The 22,424-nt window shown below is 41.3% G+C and overlaps 1 protein-coding gene across 2 annotated transcripts; it reads right to left on the minus strand.

Moving 5' to 3' along the window:
• Positions 1 to 9,605: 9,605 nt before the first annotated feature.
• LOC139468787 (uncharacterized) lies at positions 9,606 to 16,245 on the minus strand. Of its 2 annotated transcripts, none has more exons than XM_071250922.1 (6): positions 16,095 to 16,245; positions 15,210 to 15,287; positions 13,279 to 13,515; positions 12,721 to 12,813; positions 11,106 to 11,202; positions 9,606 to 10,475 (listed from the first exon to the last, which is right to left on the minus strand). In XM_071250922.1, exons 2-6 carry the CDS (start codon positions 15,274 to 15,276, stop codon positions 10,433 to 10,435), a joined length of 537 nt encoding a protein of 178 aa, XP_071107023.1. In that variant the 5' UTR covers positions 15,277 to 15,287; positions 16,095 to 16,245; the 3' UTR covers positions 9,606 to 10,432. The 2 variants fall into 2 exon arrangements, with proteins under 2 accessions (XP_071107023.1, XP_071107024.1); XM_071250923.1 differs by having other exon boundaries at positions 16,162 to 16,218.
• Between the last annotated feature and the right edge of the window lie 6,179 nt (positions 16,246 to 22,424).

Below are 22,424 nucleotides of genomic sequence, written 5' to 3' on the forward strand. Positions count from 1 at the left end.
GGATGCTGGTGACCTATATTCTTACCCTGTGGTTTATGATGACGCACAACTATTGTGTTAAAAAAAGATGCTAAGATAGCGTTTTTTCAGCAAACCCTTATGTGTTTCGTGGCTTTTTATAATCATCTCTCAACTCATCTGTTTAAAACGCTACGGTCGTTTCATTAATAACTTAACCAGTGTCAAGGCATGGTGGCTGCACCGTCTTGGTTCGTTGATAAACAGCGCGTCAACGAAACACAAATATAGCAGCAACTGTATCAAACCTGTGTGTGTCATCACGGTGGATAAAGGTTTGGAAGTTGATACAACGATAATGACAATCTAAATCTAAATTTAAATAGAGCGGAAGGCTGAATATTGATATGCAATACACTCGCTTGCAATGCTTTCTTTCCCGAACATGGTGCTTATATAGTGGGTGAATTCTGCTCTGACGAATATAATTTATTTTATTGTTACTTGAACAAGACTGAAACAGAAGACCTTACAGAAGGTGCTGGTTGAACGTTCAAAAAAAAGAAGTGCACTATGGGTAAAAATATTGAAGAGCAACTAAAGCCTAAAATAGTACGAAAGCCAAATGTGTCATTTTGCAAGAACTAAAGGAAGGTCTATGCATTAACAAGGCAGGGTGAGAAATTGGCACTAGTCCTATAGTCCTTGTAAATCGGCCCAATAGTTAAGGTATCATAAGGACTAGTAGATATTTGTCATTTTTAGTTTTTATTCTATATATTATCATTTTAAAGACTAGTGGACCGAAAATGTGAGTTTCTACCGCTGCAAAGGTATAGAGTCTGACTCGTCTAACTACATAAATGAAGGCAGTACATTATTGATCCCCGCCCTTCTCTCCCCCTCCCTCTCTGCATTCTGTGTCATTGACTGTTATATCTTTTCAACAAAGGTATGGAGTACGGTAGTTGCACTGCATATACGAAGGCAGTACATTATTGCTCCCCGCCCTTCTCTCTCACCCCCTCTCTGCATTCTGTGTCATTGACTGTTATATCTTTTCAACAAAGGTATGGTGTCTGACTCGTCTGACTACATAAATGAAGGCAGTACATTTTTGCTCCCCGCCCTTCTCCGCCCCAACCCACCCCCTCTCTGCATTCTGTGTCATTGACTGTTATATCTTTTCAACAAAGGTATGGTGTCTGACTCGTCTGACTACATAAATGAAGGCAGTACATTATTGCTCCCCGCCCTTCTCTCCCCCTCCCTCTCTGCATTCTGTGTCATTGACTGTTATATCTTTTCAACAATGGTATGGAGTACGGTAGTTGCACTGCATATACGAAGGCAGTACATTATTGCTCCCCGCCCTTCTCTCTCACCCCCTCTCTGCATTCTGTGTCATTGACTGTTATATCTTTTCAACAAAGGTATGGTGTCTGACTCGTCTGACTACATAAATGAAGGCAGTACATTATTGCTCCCCGCCCTTTTCTCTCACCCCCTCTCTGTATTCTGTGTCATTGACTGTTATATCTTTTCAACAATGGTATGGAGTACGGCTAGTTGCACTGCATATACGAAGGCAGTACATTATTGTCTCCGCCCTTCTCTCTCACCCCCTCTCTGCATTCTGTGTCATTGACAGTTATATCTTTTCAACAAAGGTATGGTGTCTGACTCGTCTGACTACATAAATGAAGGCAGTACATTATTGATCCCCGCCCTTTTCTCTCACCCCCTCTCTGTATTCTGTGTCATTGACTGTTATATCTTTTCAACAATGGTATGGAGTACGGCTAGTTGCACTGCATATACGAAGGCAGTACATTATTGTCTCCGCCCTTCTCTCTCACCCCCTCTCTGCATTCTGTGTCATTGACTGTTATATCTTTTCAACAAAGGTATGGTGTCTGACTCGTCTGACTACATAAATGAAGGCAGTACATTATTGCTCCCCGCCCTTCTCCGCCTCACCCCCCACCCCACCCCCTCTCTGCATTCTGTGTCATTGACTGTTATATCTTTTCAACAAAGGTATGGAGTACGGCTAGTTGCACTGCATATACGAAGGCAGTACATTATTGTCTCCGCCCTTCTCTCTCACCCCCTCTCTGCATTCTGTGTCATTGACAGTTATATCTTTTCAACAAAGGTATGGTGTCTGACTCGTCTGACTACATAAATGAAGGCAGTACATTATTGCTCCCCGCCCTTCTCCGCCTCACCCCCCACCCCACCCCCTCTCTGCATTCTGTGTCATTGACTGTTATATCTTTTCAACAATGGTATGGAGTACGGCTAGTTGCACTGCATATACGAAGGCAGTACATTATTGTCTCCGCCCTTCTCTCTCACCCCCTCTCTGCATTCTGTGTCATTGACAGTTATATCTTTTCAACAAAGGTATGGTGTCTGACTCGTCTGACTACATAAATGAAGGCAGTACATTATTGCTCCCCGCCCTTCTCCGCCCCACATCAACCCCCCACCCCACCCCCCACCCCACATCCTATCTGCATTCTGTGTCATTGACTGTTATATCTTTTCAACAATGGTATGGAGTACGGCTAGTTGCACTGCATATACGAAGGCAGTACATTATTGTCTCCGCCCTTCTCTCTCACCCCCTCTCTGCATTCTGTGTCATTGACTGTTATATCTTTTCAACAAAGGTATGGTGTCTGACTCGTCTGACTACATAAATGAAGGCAGTACATTATTGATCCCCGCCCTTCTCCGCCCCACCCCCCACCCCCTCCCTCTCTGCATTCTGTGTCATTGACTGTTATATCTTTTCAACAAAGGTATGGTGTCTGACTCGTCTGACTACATAAATGAAGGCAGTACATTATTGCTCCCCGCCCTTCTCCGCCCCACCCCCCACCCCACCCCTCTCTGCATTCTGTGTCATTGACTGTTAGATCTTTTCAACAAAGGTATGGTGTCTGACTCGTCTGACTACATAAATGAAGGCAGTACATTATTGATCCCCGCCCTTCTCTCTCACCCCCTCTCTGCATTCTGTGTCACTGACTGTTATATCTTTTCAACAAAGGTATGGAGTACGGCTAGTTGCACTGCATATACGAAGGCAGTACATTATTGCTCCCCGCCCTTCTCTCTCACCCCCTCTCTGCATTCTGTGTCATTGACTGTTATATCTTTTCAACAAAGGTATGGTGTCTGACTCGTCTGACTACATAAATAAAGGCAGTACATTATTGCTCCCCGCCCTTCTCCGCCCCAACCCACCCCCTCTCTGCATTCTGTGTCATTGACTGTTAGATCTTTTCTACAAAGGTATGGATTCTGACTCGTCTGACTACATATATAAATGAAGGCAGTACATTATTGCTCCCCGCCCTTCTCTCCCCCTTCCTCTCTGCATTCTGTGTCATTGACTGTTATATCTTTTCAACAAAGGTATGGAGTACGGCTAGTTGCACTGCATATACGAAGGCAGTACATTATTGCTCCCCGCCCTTCTCTCTCACCCCCTCTCTGCATTCCGTGTCATTGACTGTTATATCTTTTCAACAAAGGTATGGTGTCTGACTCGTCTGACTACATAAATGAAGGCAGTACATTATTGATCCCCGCCCTTTTCTCTCACCCCCTCTCTGCATTCCGTGTCATTGACTGTTATATCTTTTCAACAAAGGTATGGAGTCTGACTCGTCTGACTACATAAATGAAGGCAGTACATTATTGCTCCCCGCCCTTCTCCGCCTCACCCCCCACCCCACCCCCTCTCTGCATTCTGTGTCATTGACTGTTATATCTTTTCAACAATGGTATGGAGTACGGCTAGTTGCACTGCATATACGAAGGCAGTACATTATTGTCTCCGCCTTTCTCTCTCACCCCCTCTCTGCATTCTGTGTCATTGACTGTTATATCTTTTCAACAAAGGTATGGTGTCTGACTCGTCTGACTACATAAATGAAGGCAGTACATTATTGCTCCCCGCCCTTCTCCGCCCCACCCCACCCCCCACCCCACCCCCCACCCCACATCCTATCTGCATTCTGTGTCATTGACTGTTATATCTTTTCAACAATGGTATGGAGTACGGCTAGTTGCACTGCATATACGAAGGCAGTACATTATTGTCTCCGCCCTTCTCTCTCACCCCCTCTCTGCATTCTGTGTCATTGACTGTTATATCTTTTCAACAAAGGTATGGTGTCTGACTCGTCTGACTACATAAATGAAGGCAGTACATTATTGCTCCCCGCCCTTCTCCGCCCCACCCCCACCCCACCCCCTCTCTGCATTCTGTGTCATTGACTGTTATATCTTTTCAACAAAGGTATGGTGTCTGACTCGTCTGACTACATAAATGAAGGCAGTACATTATTGCTCCCCGCCCTTCTCCGCCCCACCCCCACCCCACCCCCTCTCTGCATTCTGTGTCATTGACTGTTAGATCTTTTCTACAAAGGTATGGAGTCTGACTCGTCTGAATACATAAATGAAGGCAGTACATTATTGCTCCCCGCCCTTCTCTCTCACCCCCTCTCTGCATTCTGTGTCATTGACTGTTATATCTTTTCAACAAAGGTATGGAGTCTGACTCGTCTGACTACATAAATGAAGGCAGTACATTATTGCTCCCCGCCCTTCTCCGCCCCACCCCCCACCCCACCCCACACCCCACCCCCTCTCTGCATTCTGTGTCATTGACTGTTATATCTTTTCAACAAAGGTATGGAGTCTGACTCGTCTGACTACATAAATGAAGGCAGTACATTATTGCTCCCCGCCCGTCTCCGCCCCACCCCACCCCCCACCCCACCCCCCACCCCACATCCTATCTGCATTCTGTGTCATTGACTGTTATATCTTTTCAACAATGGTATGGAGTACGGCTAGTTGCACTGCATATACGAAGGCAGTACATTATTGTGTCCGCCCTTCTCTCTCACCCCCTCTCTGCATTCTGTGTCATTGACTGTTATATCTTTTCAACAAAGGTATGGAGTCTGACTCGTCTGACTACATAAATGAAGGCAGTACATTATTGCTCCCCGCCCTTCTCCGCCCCACCCCCCCACCCCACCCCACCCCACCCCACACCCCACCCCCTCTCTGCATTCTGTGTCATTGACTGTTATATCTTTTCAACAAAGGTATGGAGTCTGACTCGTCTGACTACATAAATGAAGGCAGTACATTATTGCTCCCCGCCCTTCTCCGCCCCACCCCCCACCCCACCCCACACCCCACCCCCTCCCTCTCTGCATTCTGTGTCATTGACTGTTATATCTTTTCAACAAAGGTATGGTGTCTGACTCGTCTGGCTACATAAATGAAGGCAGTACATTATTGCTCCCCGCCCTTCTCTCCCCCTCCCTCTCTGCATTCTGTGTCATTGACTGTTATATCTTTTCAACAAAGGTATGGAGTACAGCTAGTTGCACTGCATATACGAAGGCAATATATTAAGTTAACTGGTCCGGTCTAGTGACCTTGTGTTAATTTCTATACCTGCAGAAAGATGTCCATTGATATTCACTGATCTGCCCAGTGTGTCCCAGCGATAAGGGCGGGTTTCATTTTATTTTAATATATAAAATATAAAATTAATGTTGGTTAAATCCCGGTACGTAACATGCACAATGTTAATAGAAACTCTGTACCTTACAAACTCAACCTTCCCTTGTTCATTGTCCTGGAGTGTTGTTGAGCATTAGGAATTCTTAAAGTATGCGCTATCCAGTACATGGTAGATGCACATTCGGACCCCGGTATCTCGAACCAAGCGGAACCGTGTTGTACCATCGCGATATCCGTACGTCCGAGATAGCGAGGTGTGGACTGCCAGACAGCTCAAGTAACTTTATTATAGATCCACAATGTTGTAAATGTTTAGAATGTAAACACAGACAAGACATGTTTAGATCTAAACATGATTACATCTAAACATGTAAATCCTTAACCGAATACACATTTGGTGTGTTCTATCCAAACGCATTTTTGTCTGATCACGTGAAATGAGCTGTCACCTAAACACATACAACATCCCCATAATCTGAACATGTTCAGAATTTAAACACGTTAAAACACTCACACATACACAACGCCGCTTTTAACAGTATTCCCGTTATATCATGGCGTGCCAGCTTAATGTAGGAGGAAAACCCGAAATGAAGCAGGTCTCAGACGTTTACCAATTTGGTGAAACCCACGAGCACGGGTGTGGTGCTGACGAACCTAGCAACATAATCAGTGCGAACCGGAATTCGAACCACGATCACAAGCTTCTGGTGTGACTAAGGGACGCAACTCTGCACAGCGAGTCCTGAGAGTGAAAGAGGCAGATGGAGAAATGCGGATAGTTGAAGACTCTTACAGAAAAAGTGGAGTCGTTTAAGAATGACGGATTATGAAATATGGATGATTAATTTTGGAATTTTAAGTGTGTTTAATCATTTCATTTTAGATCTTTTATCATATATTGTCATTAATTCCACGTAAGGCATAACTACAGTTATAACCAGAGGAATGCAATGATGCTTGAGAGTATTCCGGGTTGTGTCACAATTGCATTAATCGGTGCTCATGCTGTCAGTCACTGGGTTGACAAACAAAACAGCAAATTCATACAGAAAATACACACACACACACACACACACAAACACAAACACAAATAAGAGTGAGTGAGTGAGTGAGTGAGTGAGTATGGTTTTACGCCGCTTTTAGCAATATTCCAGCAATATCACGGCGGGGGACACCAGAAATGGGCTTCACACATTGTACCCATGTCGGGATTCGAACCCGGGTCTTCGGCGTGACGAGCGAATGCTTTAACCACTAGGCTACCCGATCGCCAACACAAATAAGAACGTTGTGAGTACATTTATCATTAAATAATAAAAACATACAAAGCATCCCTTTCCAAATTACCTACAATGAATTTCAAAAGGGAATACACATTTCGACCCTAAACACGTTTAGATGTATAACACAACCCTAAACATGTTAAGACCTAAACGTGTCCAAACTATTAAACAAGGAACGTGTTTAAGTTTGTGTTTAGGATCTAAAACATGTATACAGTACATTGCTATACGGTTGCAAACACGATAGATTAAATACACAACACGTGTTTAGCAAATTGAAAATTTAATGTATTTTGCAGGCAATGATCAATACTAGCTGTAACAAAATATATACGGTGCATATATGCATGTTGGATTGACCAATGTGGGCAATGGGCAATCTTGTAAACCCATTTCATCACTGCCAACCTAGTCATGTTCAAAGAAATTTAGTTTCGCAATATTTAACGACACAATAGGCATTCCATAGATTCTCTGTTTGAATACGTGCTCAAATTATGATGAACAAAACGTATATTATATGTGACACATATATAATCCGGATTGTCTGAAAATTCATATCGTTTGAACAACTGATTCAAATAGCATTGTATATTTACAGAGATGTTAGATGATTGTGTGAGGAAAGTTATCAGATATATCTAGGTAAAATTTATATTTTCACTTCTCAAAAATGTTTATGTGGCAAATGCCAACTTCGAGTTAAAAGTATAAAATCGCTGTGCTAAAAAAAAAGTTGAGACGGAGTACAAGGTTCGAGAATGTAATCTTATCTCCAGTTCGAGATAAGTGGTCACAAGCATATACATGTACAGTAAACTACGGTTATAACGAACTCAAAGGGACCACTAATTTTAGTTCGCTATAACCCTTGTTCGTTATAAGCATATATACATGGAAATGAACGAATTGGGACCACATTACAACCGGTAGTGACTTTTGACAGTGGATGTTATGACCGCCAACGATCTCGAAGGGCGGTGGGGGGAGTTTGGAAATTTCAAAGTTGACGTGTTTTTTGTCAGTAGTGCCTTATACCGCCACGGTTTGTCAAACATTCACTCACTCTAAGAGGCATACTGCGTATGAGTCTCCAAATGACGACTTGAGGGAGTCTGTCACACACCTCTTGCAGCGACGGTTAAGTCCAACCAACATCGTCGGCAGCCCGTGACGTTGATGCACACGTCTCCCTGTCATGTCCCAGACGTGTTCAACGGGGGAAGGCGTGGGCTCGTTGCTGCATTGCTGGCCATGGATGTTGTGCTGGTGGATGTGAGAATTTCCGACTCGTGCACGTTTTGCACGGGTTGGTGTCCTGAAAGGAAAAACGTCGACCCACACGTCTTGCCTTCTAATGTTCCAACCCGAAAGCGTACTCCAGCAGCCTGATCAAAGGCAATTTGATTTGCCTTTTGACCTCGATTTCTTAGAGTCTGGTTTTGAATCAATCGATCCTGTATTGTCTTTAACCTGTGACGTCCTGAACTCGGTCGATCGTCAACATTTTGTGTTTGTTGGTACCTGTTTAATAGTCTGCTAATCACAGACTGTGAAATATTGAACGTATTGGCCACTACTGGTACACATGTGCCAGAAGATGCACGACTACTTATCAGTAAGTGATGGAATATATCCGGTAGAGTTATCTCCCTTTTACTAATTATCGTCAAGCTCCTTCCCAGCGCGTGACACCTTCGTTACACTCTCGGTAACATCGCTGCCACCAGTGTGGGCGCGGCCATTACAAGAATCTTGAAATTTGCCCTCTTATCCCAAATGTAGTAACGTCTATACATGTGTTTATGTCTTTGGGAATGTAATCACAGTTAATTTTGAAAAGGTTAACGACTGACCATATTTCCCAAATGAATTTACCCTTTTGTTCGTTTGATCGGATTGGTTTGAGATTGCAGAAGAACGGGAAATCAACCTACTTCTCCCTTACATTCCTACTATACCAATTACATGACAGTTGTAATGAAACAGACATTCTAACTGACAAACAAAGACAAATATTTAGCAGGTGTTAGAGTATTCGGCGTCACAGAAATCATCACTTCTTTGTAAACATAACGGGCCGTCGGCTGCACGTTCAACTCCAAGCATGGTTGTTGCAACCTTTCACAGTGGGGAGCTTTCACCGGTGGCAGCAATAGTGTCGAGAGCTCCGCGAACGAGATATCACTGTGAGGAGCTTGAGTTATCGTATTACTGTACCCAGCTTTAGCGTACAGTTATGTGAACACAATCCTCACAGAGTCTACGAAAGCAACTAAAGAAAAGAAAGAGTCTGAAGCAACTGTTTTAGCTAAACAGATAAACTGAACACGTTGGGTAGAGACACTTCACACAGATCAGCTGCAGCACGGCTGGTATTATCACGAGTACTGCAGACATTAACAGTGAATTTAAGCTATTTATAACCAGATCCTTGATCGTTAATGTGACAATGTGATGTTTCTGTAACCAAACATCTGTTGGCTCAGGCATCGTTTTCATGTATGATATGACAATAAATACGATAAAACTACCACGCGCAAAAAAATATTGTTTATATTTTCAAATATATTAATTGTTGTCATGTTGACAAATGAATCAAGATGAGCGCTTTTATGTTTCAAGCACGTGCAGGTGCATCATTACATTTACGACTGAGTGCCTTGTACAATAAACATAGAAATACGCGTACGGAAGTCTTGTACAATAAACATAGAAATACGGAAGTCTTGTACAATAAACATAGAAATACGGAAGTATTGTACAATAAACATAGAAATACGGAAGTCTTGGACAATAAACACTGAAATACGGAAGTCTTGTACAATAAACATAGAAATACGAAAGTCTTGTACAATAAATACTGAAATACGGAAGTCTTGTACAATTAACACAGAAATACGGAAGTCTTGTACAATTAACACAGAAATACGGAAAAATATGTTTAGAAGGAAGCATTTGTAGGATGTCAATTAAAAGAATCCATGCTAACAAAATATGTCACAACATTGTGGTTAACATGGTGTTTATGAATGTATCATCAATACATGTATAAATTATACATGAATGCCATTATCACATCGCTCAGCCCAATCCCATTGTGACATCACTCAGCTGAATCCCATTGTCATCTCACTAAGCTGAATCCAAGTGTGACATCACTCAGCTGAATCCCATTGTCATCTCACTCAGCTAAATGACACTCCAGGTCTAAAGCTGACATGATTCTGTCATAAGGTGTATTATTGATGTATTGTACTTTAAGGATCCCAAGAATGTTATTTACACTGACCCGGTGTTAGTGAGCGGCTTATATGCAGGTACAAGAAGTCAGATGACCTTCAATAGCTGTGCCAATAGCTGTGTCAAGAACTCTTCCCTTATGCTATACAGGGCCACGGGTGGCGCTCCAGACTTGGCTCACAAGGTCTGCGGGTCAGTCTGAATATCAGCTGATTCGGATCTTGGTCTGCCAGCACCAAACTATTCATTGTGGGGCGTCATCAAAAGTGTCACTTTTCACTTTCTTCCAACATCTGATGACACACTTCAAGTGATTGTTCCAACGGAGCAAAACCGTGCTCACTCAAAGATGATTCCAGCATAGCTAAACACTCACTCACTCACTGATCCATCTCCCGTTGTCTTCCCTGCTGTCTTGACTTTCTGGAAAAGCCAAAACATTCATATTTAAACTACAAGCAGTTGTTGTTTCGAAAATGAACCTCTCACTCTAAAGAAGAGAGCTGGAATAAGCGCCGATTTGAACTGACGTTAAGTTAAATCACGGCGAGTCATCTTAATCTGGGTGAAAAGCCCGAAACCCACGAGTACGTGTATGGTGCTGACAAACCTAGAAATATGATCAGAGCGGAACTGGGATTAAAACCGACGATCAAAGGCTTCTCTACTTATTCCTTAGGTGACTGGACCACCTATGCCCCCATTGGACAGAAGAGTCTATTAAAACCCCCTTCATAGTCACCAAGCAGCATGGAACAAACAGGCTCTCTTCACTACGTTCCACTATGCATCATAACGGTAAGGGAAGAATGGTAACCTGTAGGTTTAGCTCACCTATCGAAGTCCTGGGTTCAATTCTCCGTATGAGTACCAATATGTATAATGTCCGTTATAAACAAAATAATGTCAAAAGCGACTTTTAATGATTCTCGTAAACTCACACGTCCTATTTTTATGCACATGCCCCTGTGGACTGGATCTCAAATCCTGTCTGTTTGACGGCACAATTTGTAATGGAGACGACAGATGGTACCTGGACCTAGTGTAGCTCACCTGGACAAGATAATGCACATCAGGCAGGGGATGGAGAGGAGGACGGCATAACTTGCGACGGCGGATGCTATCGCACCCTCTGTACGATATTGAGGACCTGAAGAAGAAGAGAATAGAAGGCAATAAAAAGTGTTCACAGAAGAGTGAGTGAGTTGCGTTTAAGGCGGCTTTTAACAGTATTCCATTTATATCACGGCGCGTCCGCTTAATGTGGGAGGAAAGCCCGAAATGATGCAGGTCTCAGACGTTTACCATTTCGGTAAAACCCAAAAGGACGAGTGTGGTGCTGACAAACCTAGAAACATACTTGGGCGAACCGGGATTCGAACCTACAAACACAGGGGAAGCAACTCTGCACAGCGAATCGCGGCGCCTTAGACGACTGGGCCACCCGTGCCCCCTTGTTCACAGAAGTGGTCGTGGAGGTGTTGTGGAACAACACATCAGTGACTCGTGAGCCTGTTGTTTTGACGTTTGTGTTGGTTATAACACAGATTGCAGCTTAATGTCAGTGGAGTGAGTGAGTTGGGTTGTCGCTGCCCTCATCAGTATGTTAGTTATCTCACGGGATGACGGCTTACTGTGGTAGAAGTGAGTGAGTTGGGTTGACGCAACCTTAAGCTTCACCAGTATTTTAGTTATATCACGGGATGACGGATTTATGTGGTAGAAGTGAATGAGTGAGTTGGGTTGACGCTGCTTTCAACAATATTTTAGTTATATCACGGGATGATAGTTTAATGTGAGTGAGTGAATGAGTGAGTGAGTTGGTTTGACGCTGCTCTCAACAGTAGTTTAGATATATCACGGAATGACAGTTTAATGCGGTAGGAGTGAGTGAATGAGATGGGTTGATGCTGCTCTCAACAATATTTTAGTTATATCACGGGATGAAGGCTTAATTAGGGAGGAGGTGTGTCAGGACGGTTAATACTTTTGTGAAACCTGCGAGAAGTGGTGTGGTACTGACTGACAACTGCGAATCTGAAATTCGATCCTTGACAAGCAGCGCCTGTCACGGTTAAGGGAGGCAACTGAGTCACGGCGACTTAAACCACTGGATCTCACCGCAATGGGCGAAAAAACATTATCATACATATAATTTATAGCACGGATTCTCTAATTCATGAAATGATTATCGAATAAATTAATCTTTCAAATTATCGATTGATTATATTACAATTGAAATTGCATATGTGTCATCACTCATATGTAACAAAAGATCTCTGATGCGACGTTAAGCAATAATTACTCACTCATTCACTCACTCACTCATATATGGATGATACAAACATAGCTAACATTCTAATCATCACCTGTGAAGATCCGGGGTTGGAGAGGTCTTTAGCAACCCATGCGTGCCGTAAAAGGCGACTATGCTAGCCGTAAGAGGCGACTAACGGGATCGGGTGGCCAGGCTCGCTGACTTGGTTGATGCATGTCATCGATCCCAATTGCGTGGATCAATGCTCATGTTATCAATCCCTGGATTGTCTGGTCCAGACTCGATTATTTACAGACCGCCAACATATAGCTGGAATATTGCTGGGTGCGGCGTAAAACAACAAACCAACCAAACCAAAACCATCATGTACATGCACCTCATATTACTGACCAAAACTGCTGCTGACGAAGGTCGGGGTGGTTGAAATCGGATGCATTGTAGTTGAAGGTGTAATAGTTGTTGTCATTGTAGTCGCAGTTGTTGCTTCGGGGGAAAATAATTTGCACATTTTATGCAAGTAGTTTATCTCTCCCAACATTTGCAAACATGCATATTTCCTCCCAACGAATAAATATTATATAGCAGTAATGAAATGAATATTAAAATTAGAACCAGACGTGGTTTTAATAGTCGTGTTGGGACTGTATTAAATGTGCATTTTAAAACGTTTCAGGATTCCTCAAAATGCCCATGGCATAGTTTAAAATTTTGTTCTGTGGTCTTTGATTTTTCAATTCCTATAAATCAATTGGGGAATGATAATAAAAGAATGGACATAAATAAATACAATAATAACAGAAGTGGAAGAAATAAACATAATTTGTTTTCACCTTCACCCCTCTGTCGCAGATGGGATGAAAACACTCTGGGTAATCTAAGAATGTTACAAGCATTATATACATGAATAAATGTTGTGATAATGAAAATGGGTTGCATACATCTACTTACCTGTTTCGTTAGTACAGTTCCACTGAAAGAACACCGTCTCAGTTTGACCAGTGAGGTTAGTCTCCACCAGGTAGATGTGACACGCGTTCGTGGTGGAGAGGAATTCTCCAGCTATACACAACTCCGTCGTGTTACAGAGAGTCTCGCAAGCACTCACGTCCGTCGTGTTCGCAGAGTCACTGCGCAGCATCTCAGATCCCTTCTGTCCTGCCGTCTCCGTGAAGAAGCATGTCTGACCTGACAAACAAGAAGTTCACGGGTGTGAGTTACGCTGCTTTTAACACTGAAACCGCCCTATCACGATAACATTATGAAAAAATGAGTGAGTTGAATGTTACGCCGTTTTATCAAAATTCCAGCCATATCTCCTCGGGGGACACTAGAATTGGTGCCTATTTAGAGAATCGAACCAACGCTTTAACCGCTTGGCTTTTCCATCGTCCCTAAGAATCACAAACAATAACCGCCATGGTGCAGCACTTTTGGTAACACACCTTGTATAAGATGAGGTTAAATGGGGTTGAACGTCGCCTCCAAGATTGCTGCACGTTTATAGAGACGTACATGTATGTGCGTGTGGGTGTGGGGGCATGGGTGTGGCTGCTTTTTCTAGTCCGGACAAATGCTGATTTATAGTGCTAGCACACCGAGACACTGACTCCGAGCCGATCAGTACTTGTTTGAGCCCCTTAATGCCGAGCGCCAAGCAAGATAACAATAAGTGCCATATTTAACGTCTTTTGGTGTCGGGATCGAACCCACGACCTTCCGCTCACATATCAACTTGACCACAGAGGAGGCCCCTTGATTCAGACCATTTAGTGGCAGATGCGTACCCAACCGAATTACAACGTAAACGTATTTTACTGTTGAACAATCATTATCTTATGTTCACATTAAAACACGTGTGTGAGCATCATGCTCCGAACGAACACGCAAACATCCAAATTAACATGGACGTGCAAATTTTGAATCAGGACGAGCACATGTCATCATGACTATGTATTGAAAGTTGCAGTATTTATTTTCAGAATAAATCACATTATAAAACATTATATGAAGCTACGTATTCTTACCCAATTCTCGTGAAAAGGGGGCGAGTTGCCATCTTCGTTAGAAAATATGAGCCAGTCCATGGCTCAAGATACGTTTTACTATATGTTCCTACTAGTGTTATCTCCGTCTCCCAAGAAAAACAACTTGGTTTAAAGAATTGATTATGTACAAACATTAAAGTAAAGCTTTCCGAACACCACTAAAACGGGTTGTGGAACACACGTAACATTACATGTATAAATCTCTAACACCCAACTTTTTAAATGAACAAAGTCTGCTTCTTATACATGTAAACACATCTAATAACGTTTATAATTACAGTAAACTACGTTTATAACGAACACGCTTATAACGAACTGACGGATATAACGAAATGTGTTTTGATCTCGTCAATATGCTGTATATGCTTATACAGAACTACGGTTATAACGAAATAAAATAAGTGGTCCGTTTGAGTTCGTTATAACCGTAGTTTACTGTATTTGTCAATGTTCCTCATTTATTGAAATAACCACATCCCTTTGGCCAATCAGGGCCCTTTCATATAATTTCTTATAGGTATTCTAACCTGCCGGGCAAAGAAATGTACTTATGTTTGAAGGTGGCTAAAATATAACAAGAAAGAAATGGTTATTCAGTGGTGATGCATTTGATACGGGTATCATACCTCTGTTTTGGACCTTAAGTTTGCAGTGTTTCAGCGACTGTTTTTCGCCTGGTAATGTTTTGATAACGTTTGTAATTATTGGGTAAATTCAATTTTCAAGGGTATACTTTCTTTTGCCCGACAGTTTACCATGGGTAGTATATAATTGGATAAAATATAAGACACCACAGTAACTTTGGTGATGAGGTTTAGAACCAAATGTGATTACCTTCGGACATCAAAAGCAGACTTGTAAGGTGGACGACAAGAAACACACATGTCCATCTGGCTCCCATAATGAGAGATGCTGAAACAGGAACAACGGAGATCGTAAACAACAGCGTTTAATTAGAAAGTTATGCTAGTATGCTAGACAGTCACTTCTAACATATAGGAGTGGTAGAAGGCAACTCTGACTCATACCTGGACCTTAATAAGGGCCAGACAAAAATCAACTTCGAACAAGATATCTAAAGTGCAGATTCGACCACCTGAGGTCCGCCTGAGGCCACGGGTGTGAGCTGCAGGTATGTGATACCGGTTACAATTGCACAACAGAGGGGCAGATATATACATCACGTCGTGGTGTACTGTTATAGTGAAGTCGTGGTGATCTGATTCTGTGTCACTTGAAATGGGATATCTTTTCAACAAAGTTGTGGAGTATAACAAGTTGCACTGAATACACGAAGGTAATCCAGTGTATGCGGGCAAGTATTGAAAAAGTAGCGATCAACTGCATTCTGCGTCATTAACAAAGGTGTAGAAAAGAACTTGTCCCACTGCATATTCAAAAGAAAGATAATGCATTGTATGTCGTTATGTGTGAGGTCGGTATCTCTCTCTCCTCCCCTCTCCAGCTCTCAATGTCACAACATATATAGAATGTGTACCCTCTAGCACATATACCGTAGTGAATACTCACTGTGTTACACACACACACACACACACACACACACACACACACACACACACACACACACACACACACACACACACACACACACACACACGCACGCACACACACACACACAGCAAGTAGGTCGCCTCTCTCTGTGTCACATCATATTTAGAATGTGTAGCCTCTAGCACATATACCGCGGTGAATACTCACCGTGTTGTACACACACGCCAAGTAGGTCGCCTCCCTGCTACACTAGAGTCGTCCCATCTTTACTAACCTGGTATGGGCAATGCAGACCTAAACAAAGTATCGAAAGTAGCCACCTCCGACCACAGCTGTCAGAACCGTCAGCCCAAACCACCCGTTCATGCCCGTACTCTAGTTCACTCTAGTATCACGCCAGGTGCCTGCCCTTTCACATCCCATGCATGACTGGAGTGGCATACCTTACACGATGTCATTATGTCCCATTGTGTGTTCGCGCTTCGACTTGCACTGAGGAAAAAACGTATCATTATGTATGGCGAAAAAATCGCCGCCTTGGAGATCAGTAAGGTAATTATAAATACTAAGAATATGGTTTAAGTTTGATTTGGCATGTAAACAATGTGAAGAAGGTTAAAGTTCAGCACGGTTGTTTGTGTCTAAACAGAGCCATATTTCCTGTTAGAAATAAACGAGACGGGAATATAGACTAATGAAGACATATATGTGAGTACTGGCTAGCGGTCAAGATTTTGATCTTGATAAAATACGATGTATCCCGCCTTGGAGGGGAATAGATTTCCTTAAATCTCTTATACCCCGCCACAAGCAAACCAGGCTGCAGGGAAAGTAGAATCCCTTATACCCCGCTTCGAAGGAAAACGCTGCACGCTTTTACCGAGGCAATGGAAGTCTTGTGACATAGCACAAGTTAACCTCAGCTCAATAGAACAGCTGTTTCTATCCATTTTGAATTTAACACGTCCCATTTTAATTCTGGAAACCCAAAAGTCCAGAAACTCTACGGTCTTTTCCCAGTCTCGGTCAAAGGTATTTACAAAAATAAGCACGCTGTTTTCATGGGACCATACTAAGGAAGAAAAAATGAAAAAAAAAAGTTTAAAAACTCAATATTTACACCAAATATATTTGTGTACCGATTACATAACTTTTACGGACAGGGTGGAGTGGTAGTTCACCGGACGACACTGTGTATATTGGGCGGCTCCTTTGATATCTCCTCCAAACATACTTTTATTGAATGACCCCTTAAACGATGATACACATCTCGTTGAATATTTCAAGGCACTAATTCATCTTTCATAAACCGTTTTTTTTGTCTTTGTGCTTAATATATCCACATATCAACGAAAATATGTAATATATGTATCGACAAAAAAAAATATACATATACAGGCTAGGTAATTGCCCACAGCAACACCTGCATAACTGTTTATTCGCGCGTGGTGTGGTAGATCGCATCGTAATTGACCGAGAGCAGGTATTGTAGAATCACCTGTGAATAATGCCGACACTGTAATTAGATACAACGTACTAATGAGAATATGAGAATTATCATAAGAAGGCTGTTTTTTTTCTGAACTGTTACCATTTTCATACCAAAAGTGACAATGTATTTAAAAGTTGCTTTAGTGTCATAACATTCACTCAATCGCCTCTAAACATCGCACCTCATATAATGAAATAATTATTTCGAGATTTAGTTAGAATGTGAGATATTCAGCTAGACGTTATGTAATGAAAGACGAATCGGGTTTTCCCCCATTAAAATACGCGCACGTGTACCTGTATATTGCATATCTATTGACACTTAATGTCCCAATGTGATGTACTAACGAGACATAAAATTGGAAGTGAAAAAGAAACAAACTAAACTTTAATTTGTTGAAAAATAATGCCAATAAATTGGTGTACATGCGCATGAATTTGTATGATAAACTGTCAAAATGTTTTGAGAGATAAGGCCGGGTTCATTAAAGATCGTTGCAATATGTAAAAAAGGTGAAATTTGTAAAACTTCTGCAGGGGAAACATCCAACCAAAGGCCCTTTTAAAATAGTAATGTAATGATACAAAGTGTGTTCTACATGATACAATATACTTTGTAAAGAATTAGTTAATTCTTTAAAGGGACTTACGAAAACATGGGCGAAATATTTTAATAACGCCAAAAATTAGTTGAATTAAGTTAAAATGAGTTGAATCATGTGTCATGCTTATAATCCCTTAATGTACTTGCGAAACTAAAACTGTTGAGCAAAGGAAAATATGCTCGCCCATGGGCCAAACCTTTTTCTCGCCCATGGGCGAAATATTTCAATATCGCTTTAAAATCGTTGAATTAAATCGTTAAAATGAGTTAAATTTTGTGTCATGATACTTGATGGAATACAAGTTAACTATTTGCGAAACAAAAAAATTAGTTTTGTGTAAAGGAACATATTCTCGCCCCTGGGCCAAGCCTTTTTCTCGCCCATGGGCGAAATATTTCAATATCGCTTAAGAATCGTTGAATTAAGTTAAAATGAGTTAACTTTTGTGTCATGATACGTAAAGGAGTGCATTAAAATATATTTGCGAAACAAACACATGAGTTTTGTGTAATGGAAAATATTCTCGCCCATGGGCCCAACCTTTTTCTCGCCCATGGGCGAACTATTTCAATATCGCTATAAAATCGTTGAATTAAGTTAAATGAGTTAGATTTTGTGTCATGATACTTGATGGAATACAAGTTAAGTATTTGCGAAATAAAAACATGGGCGAGATGGTGTAAATATTGAGTTTTTAAACTTTTTTTTTTCATTTTTTCTTCCTTAGTATGTTCCCATGAAAACAACATGCTTATTTTTGTAAATACCTTTGACCAAGACTGGGAAAAGACCGTAGAGTTTCTGGACTTTTGGGTTTCCAGAATTAAAATGGGACGTGTTATTTGTTTTAATTCTTTTACAATGTCATATGAAAACATGTCGGTAAGATATATTCGTTGTAGCAGGATCTCACGGGGTACAATGGGTTTTAGGAGTCCCTTGTTAGATTTATAAAAACCAATGTAGCCCTCGTGATCCTGCTACAGCTTATAATGAAACATTAGATACAATAACAATAACTATTGAATTACGCAGTATATGGAACAAGGATTTGGCGACCACAAAATGACACGTTAAATATAGCAGGAGTTATGTCCCTTGCTGTCACGATACATTCCGTAAATTTGCTCTGTTATTGACAGAGCGCATAAATGGCCAGATTTTGCTCAGTATATGGTGTCTTAATGAATAAAATTTGTGAAAACGCAAAATAGTATATACATGTCACGATCATGTATCAACATATACGAGACCCGTGAATTCGGGGGAAAACAGGTCTTCAGCACTCCTTGCTTGAAAATATCTTCTCTCATGTATAGTTCTTGGAATACCATTTCTGTTCTATATGTCCATTTTTCACTGAACTGAGACAGCACTGTTTGCCTCAATATTTTAGGAAGTAACCTTCTCTTGACCTGTGCAGCCATGTATCTAATTCTTATCATACCTTAAGCAGCAATGGACTAACCAAATTCTCTTTACTCGAACTAAAAAAGTGTAATAAGTTCCTTGAGATAATATGAACCAAGGTACCCGTCCCCCCAAAACGATCTTAGCGCTACGACTGTCCTAAGCCCATGTTAAAATATAGGAATTACGACCATCTTAGTGCTAAGATCAGTTTGTGGACCAAAGGTCCCTTTCCACAAAATTATCTTAACGCTACGACAATCGTAAGCCTATGTTAAAGTATGGCAGTTGCGATCATTTTAGAAATAAGATCGTTTTCTGCAAGTGGACACAGGTCTCCAGTACCCACAGCTCTAAGAGCTAGTGAGGATCGGGTTGTCAGGCTCGGTAACGAAGCTGATTGCGTGTCATCGCCCGATGACGTAGGTAGTCGCTTATGTTGCTACTGGCTTGAATGGAACAGACTCGATCATTTACGCCGCCGCTAGAATATTGCAAACTGCGGCGTTACACAACATTCAGACACTCACACAGGTGCTCGAAGTCTTGAATTGTGGGTGCGATCGTTCGACCATCGCGTTCATCTGCGTTGTCCATCTACATTTATGGGGAACAACACACTAGGCACTTCACTCTAATAAAACGTCGTCCAATTTACGGCGTCATCAAGTTGCATGTTCGAATCTTCAGACATGACAGAACAATATTTTACCGTGAAATAAACCATGCTTCCTTCTTCATTGTTCTTTGTGATTTATCGCGTAGTATCTAACATTCATGTCTTGTTCTGGTATAGATTTGTATATTTAAGCACACATTGTTTCAACTAACGTTTCTTAAAAATTCTTATGATATATGATGGCTGGTGTTATCGATTCAATCCGACAAGCTTGGCGTCACGATCCGAAATATATACAGGAAGCTCCATACATTAATGCGATGCCTTCGTTCTCAATATACTTTTGGCCAATATGCTTTGGTGGTGGTTCCCCAACGTGTCGTCCAAACATGGCGACAATATTGTTGTGAGTCATTTTGCACTATAAATTTGCTAAAAAATCGTATGTATTCACATTTCATTTTCTATTTCCTTGAGTGGTTGACGTCTAACACAACCATCATTTTTATAATGACAAGGTATGATAACGATGATATACCCTCTTCTGTTTCCGTATCATATATATCATATAGTCTTCAAAACAAACGTAGGAGATACTCTGAAATAACTGAAAATGTCCCAAAGTGTAAGAGATATTAGTGTCTAGTAATACAGTAAACTACGGTTATAACGAACTCAAAGAGACCACTAATTTTAGTTCGATATAACCGTAGTTCGTTTTATGTATATGTGCAGCAAATATACAGAAAATGCAAGGGGATCAAAACCATTTCGTTATATCCGTCAATTCGTTAAAAGCCAATTCGTTATGAACGTTGTTGTATGATAATGAACGAATTGGGACCACATTACAACCGGTAGTGACGTATGACAGTGGACGTTATGACCGCCAAAGATCTCGAAGGACGATAGGGGTAAGATGGGAAATTTCAAAGTTGACGGTTTTGGATCAGTAGTGAAAAATACCGCCACGAGTTGTCAAACATTCACTCACTGGACAAGGCATACTGCGTATGAGTCTCCCAAAGGCAATCTGAGGGACACTGTCCCTCCCCTCTTGCAGCGACGGTTAAGTCCAACCAACATGGTCGGCAGCCCGTGACGTTGATGCACACGTCTCCCTGTCATGTCCCAGACGTGTTCAACGGGGGAAGACGTGAGCTCATTGCTGCATTTCTGGCCATGGATGTTGTGCTGGTGGATGTGAGAATTTCCGACTCGTGCACGTTTTTCACGGGTTGTTGTCCTGAAAGGAAAAACGTCGACCCACACGTCTTGCCTTCTAATGTTCCGACCCGAAAGCGTACTCAAGTAACCTGATAAAAGGCAATTGGATTTGCCTTTTGACCTCGATTTCGTAGAGCCTGGTTTTGAATCAATCGATCCTGTTTTGTCGTTAATGGATGACGTCCTGAACTTGGTCGATCGTCAACATTTTGTGTTTGTTGGTACCTGTTCAATAGTCTGCTAATCACAGAGTGTGAAACATTGAACGTATTAGCCATTATTGATACACATGTGCCAGAAAATGCACCACTACTTTTCAATAAGTGATGAAATATATACGGTAGAGTTATCTCCCTTTCACTAGTTAACGTTAAGTGAGTGAGTGAGTATGGTTTTACGCCGCTTTTAGCAATATTAACATTATTAGACATTAACAGTGACTTAAATTTAACCTGTTAATTACAAGACCCTTGATTGTTAATGTGACAATGTGATGTTTCTGTAACCAAAAATCGTTATCATGTATGATATAGCAATAAATACGATAAAACTGTTCAAACAATATTGTTTGTTATTTTATATATATTAAGTATTGTCATGTTGACAATTGAATCAAGATAAACGTTTTAATGTTACATACACGTGCAGGTGCATTATTACATTTAGGACTGGGTGCCTGTCAGTCGTGTACAATAAACACAGAAATACGGAAGTATTGTACAATAAACAGAAATACAGAAGGCTTGAACAATAAAAACAGAAATACGGAAGTCTCGTACAATAAACATAGAAATACGGAAGTCTTGTACAACAAACACAGAAATACGGAAGTCTTGTACAATAAACAGAAATACAGAAGGCTTGAACAATAAACACAGAAATACGGAAGTCTCGTACAATAAACATAGAAATACGGAAGTCTTGTACAACAAACACAGAAATACGGAAGTCTTGTACAATAAACACAGAAATACGGAAAAATATATTAAGAAGGAAGCATTTGTAGGATGTCAATTAAAAGAATCCATGCTAACAAAATATGTCACAACATTGTGGTTAACATGGTGTTTATGAAGGTATATTCAATACATGTATAAATTATCCATGAATGCCATTATCACATCACTCAGCTGATTCCCACTGTGACATCACTCAGCTGATTCCCATTGTGACATCACTCAGCTG

The sequence above is a fragment of the Haliotis cracherodii genome, unplaced genomic scaffold (assembly GCF_022045235.1).
Source record: "Haliotis cracherodii isolate W230 unplaced genomic scaffold, xgHalCrac1.p SCAF_2, whole genome shotgun sequence".
Classification (NCBI taxonomy): Eukaryota; Metazoa; Mollusca; class Gastropoda; order Lepetellida; family Haliotidae; genus Haliotis; species Haliotis cracherodii.

Excerpts from the sequence above, each read along its gene's own strand:
- LOC139468787 (XM_071250922.1), bottom strand. The coding sequence starts at position 15,276 with ATGGGAGCCAGATGGACATGTGTGTTTCTTGTCGTCCACCTTACAAGT. Across the intron at positions 13,516-15,209 it reads TCTGCTTTTGATGTCCGAAG|GTCAGACATGCTTCTTCACG; the intron begins GTAATCACATTT and ends CTTGTTTGTCAG. Across the intron at positions 12,814-13,278 it reads GAACTGTACTAACGAAACAG|CAACAACTGCGACTACAATG; the intron begins GTAAGTAGATGT and ends TTTCCCCCGAAG.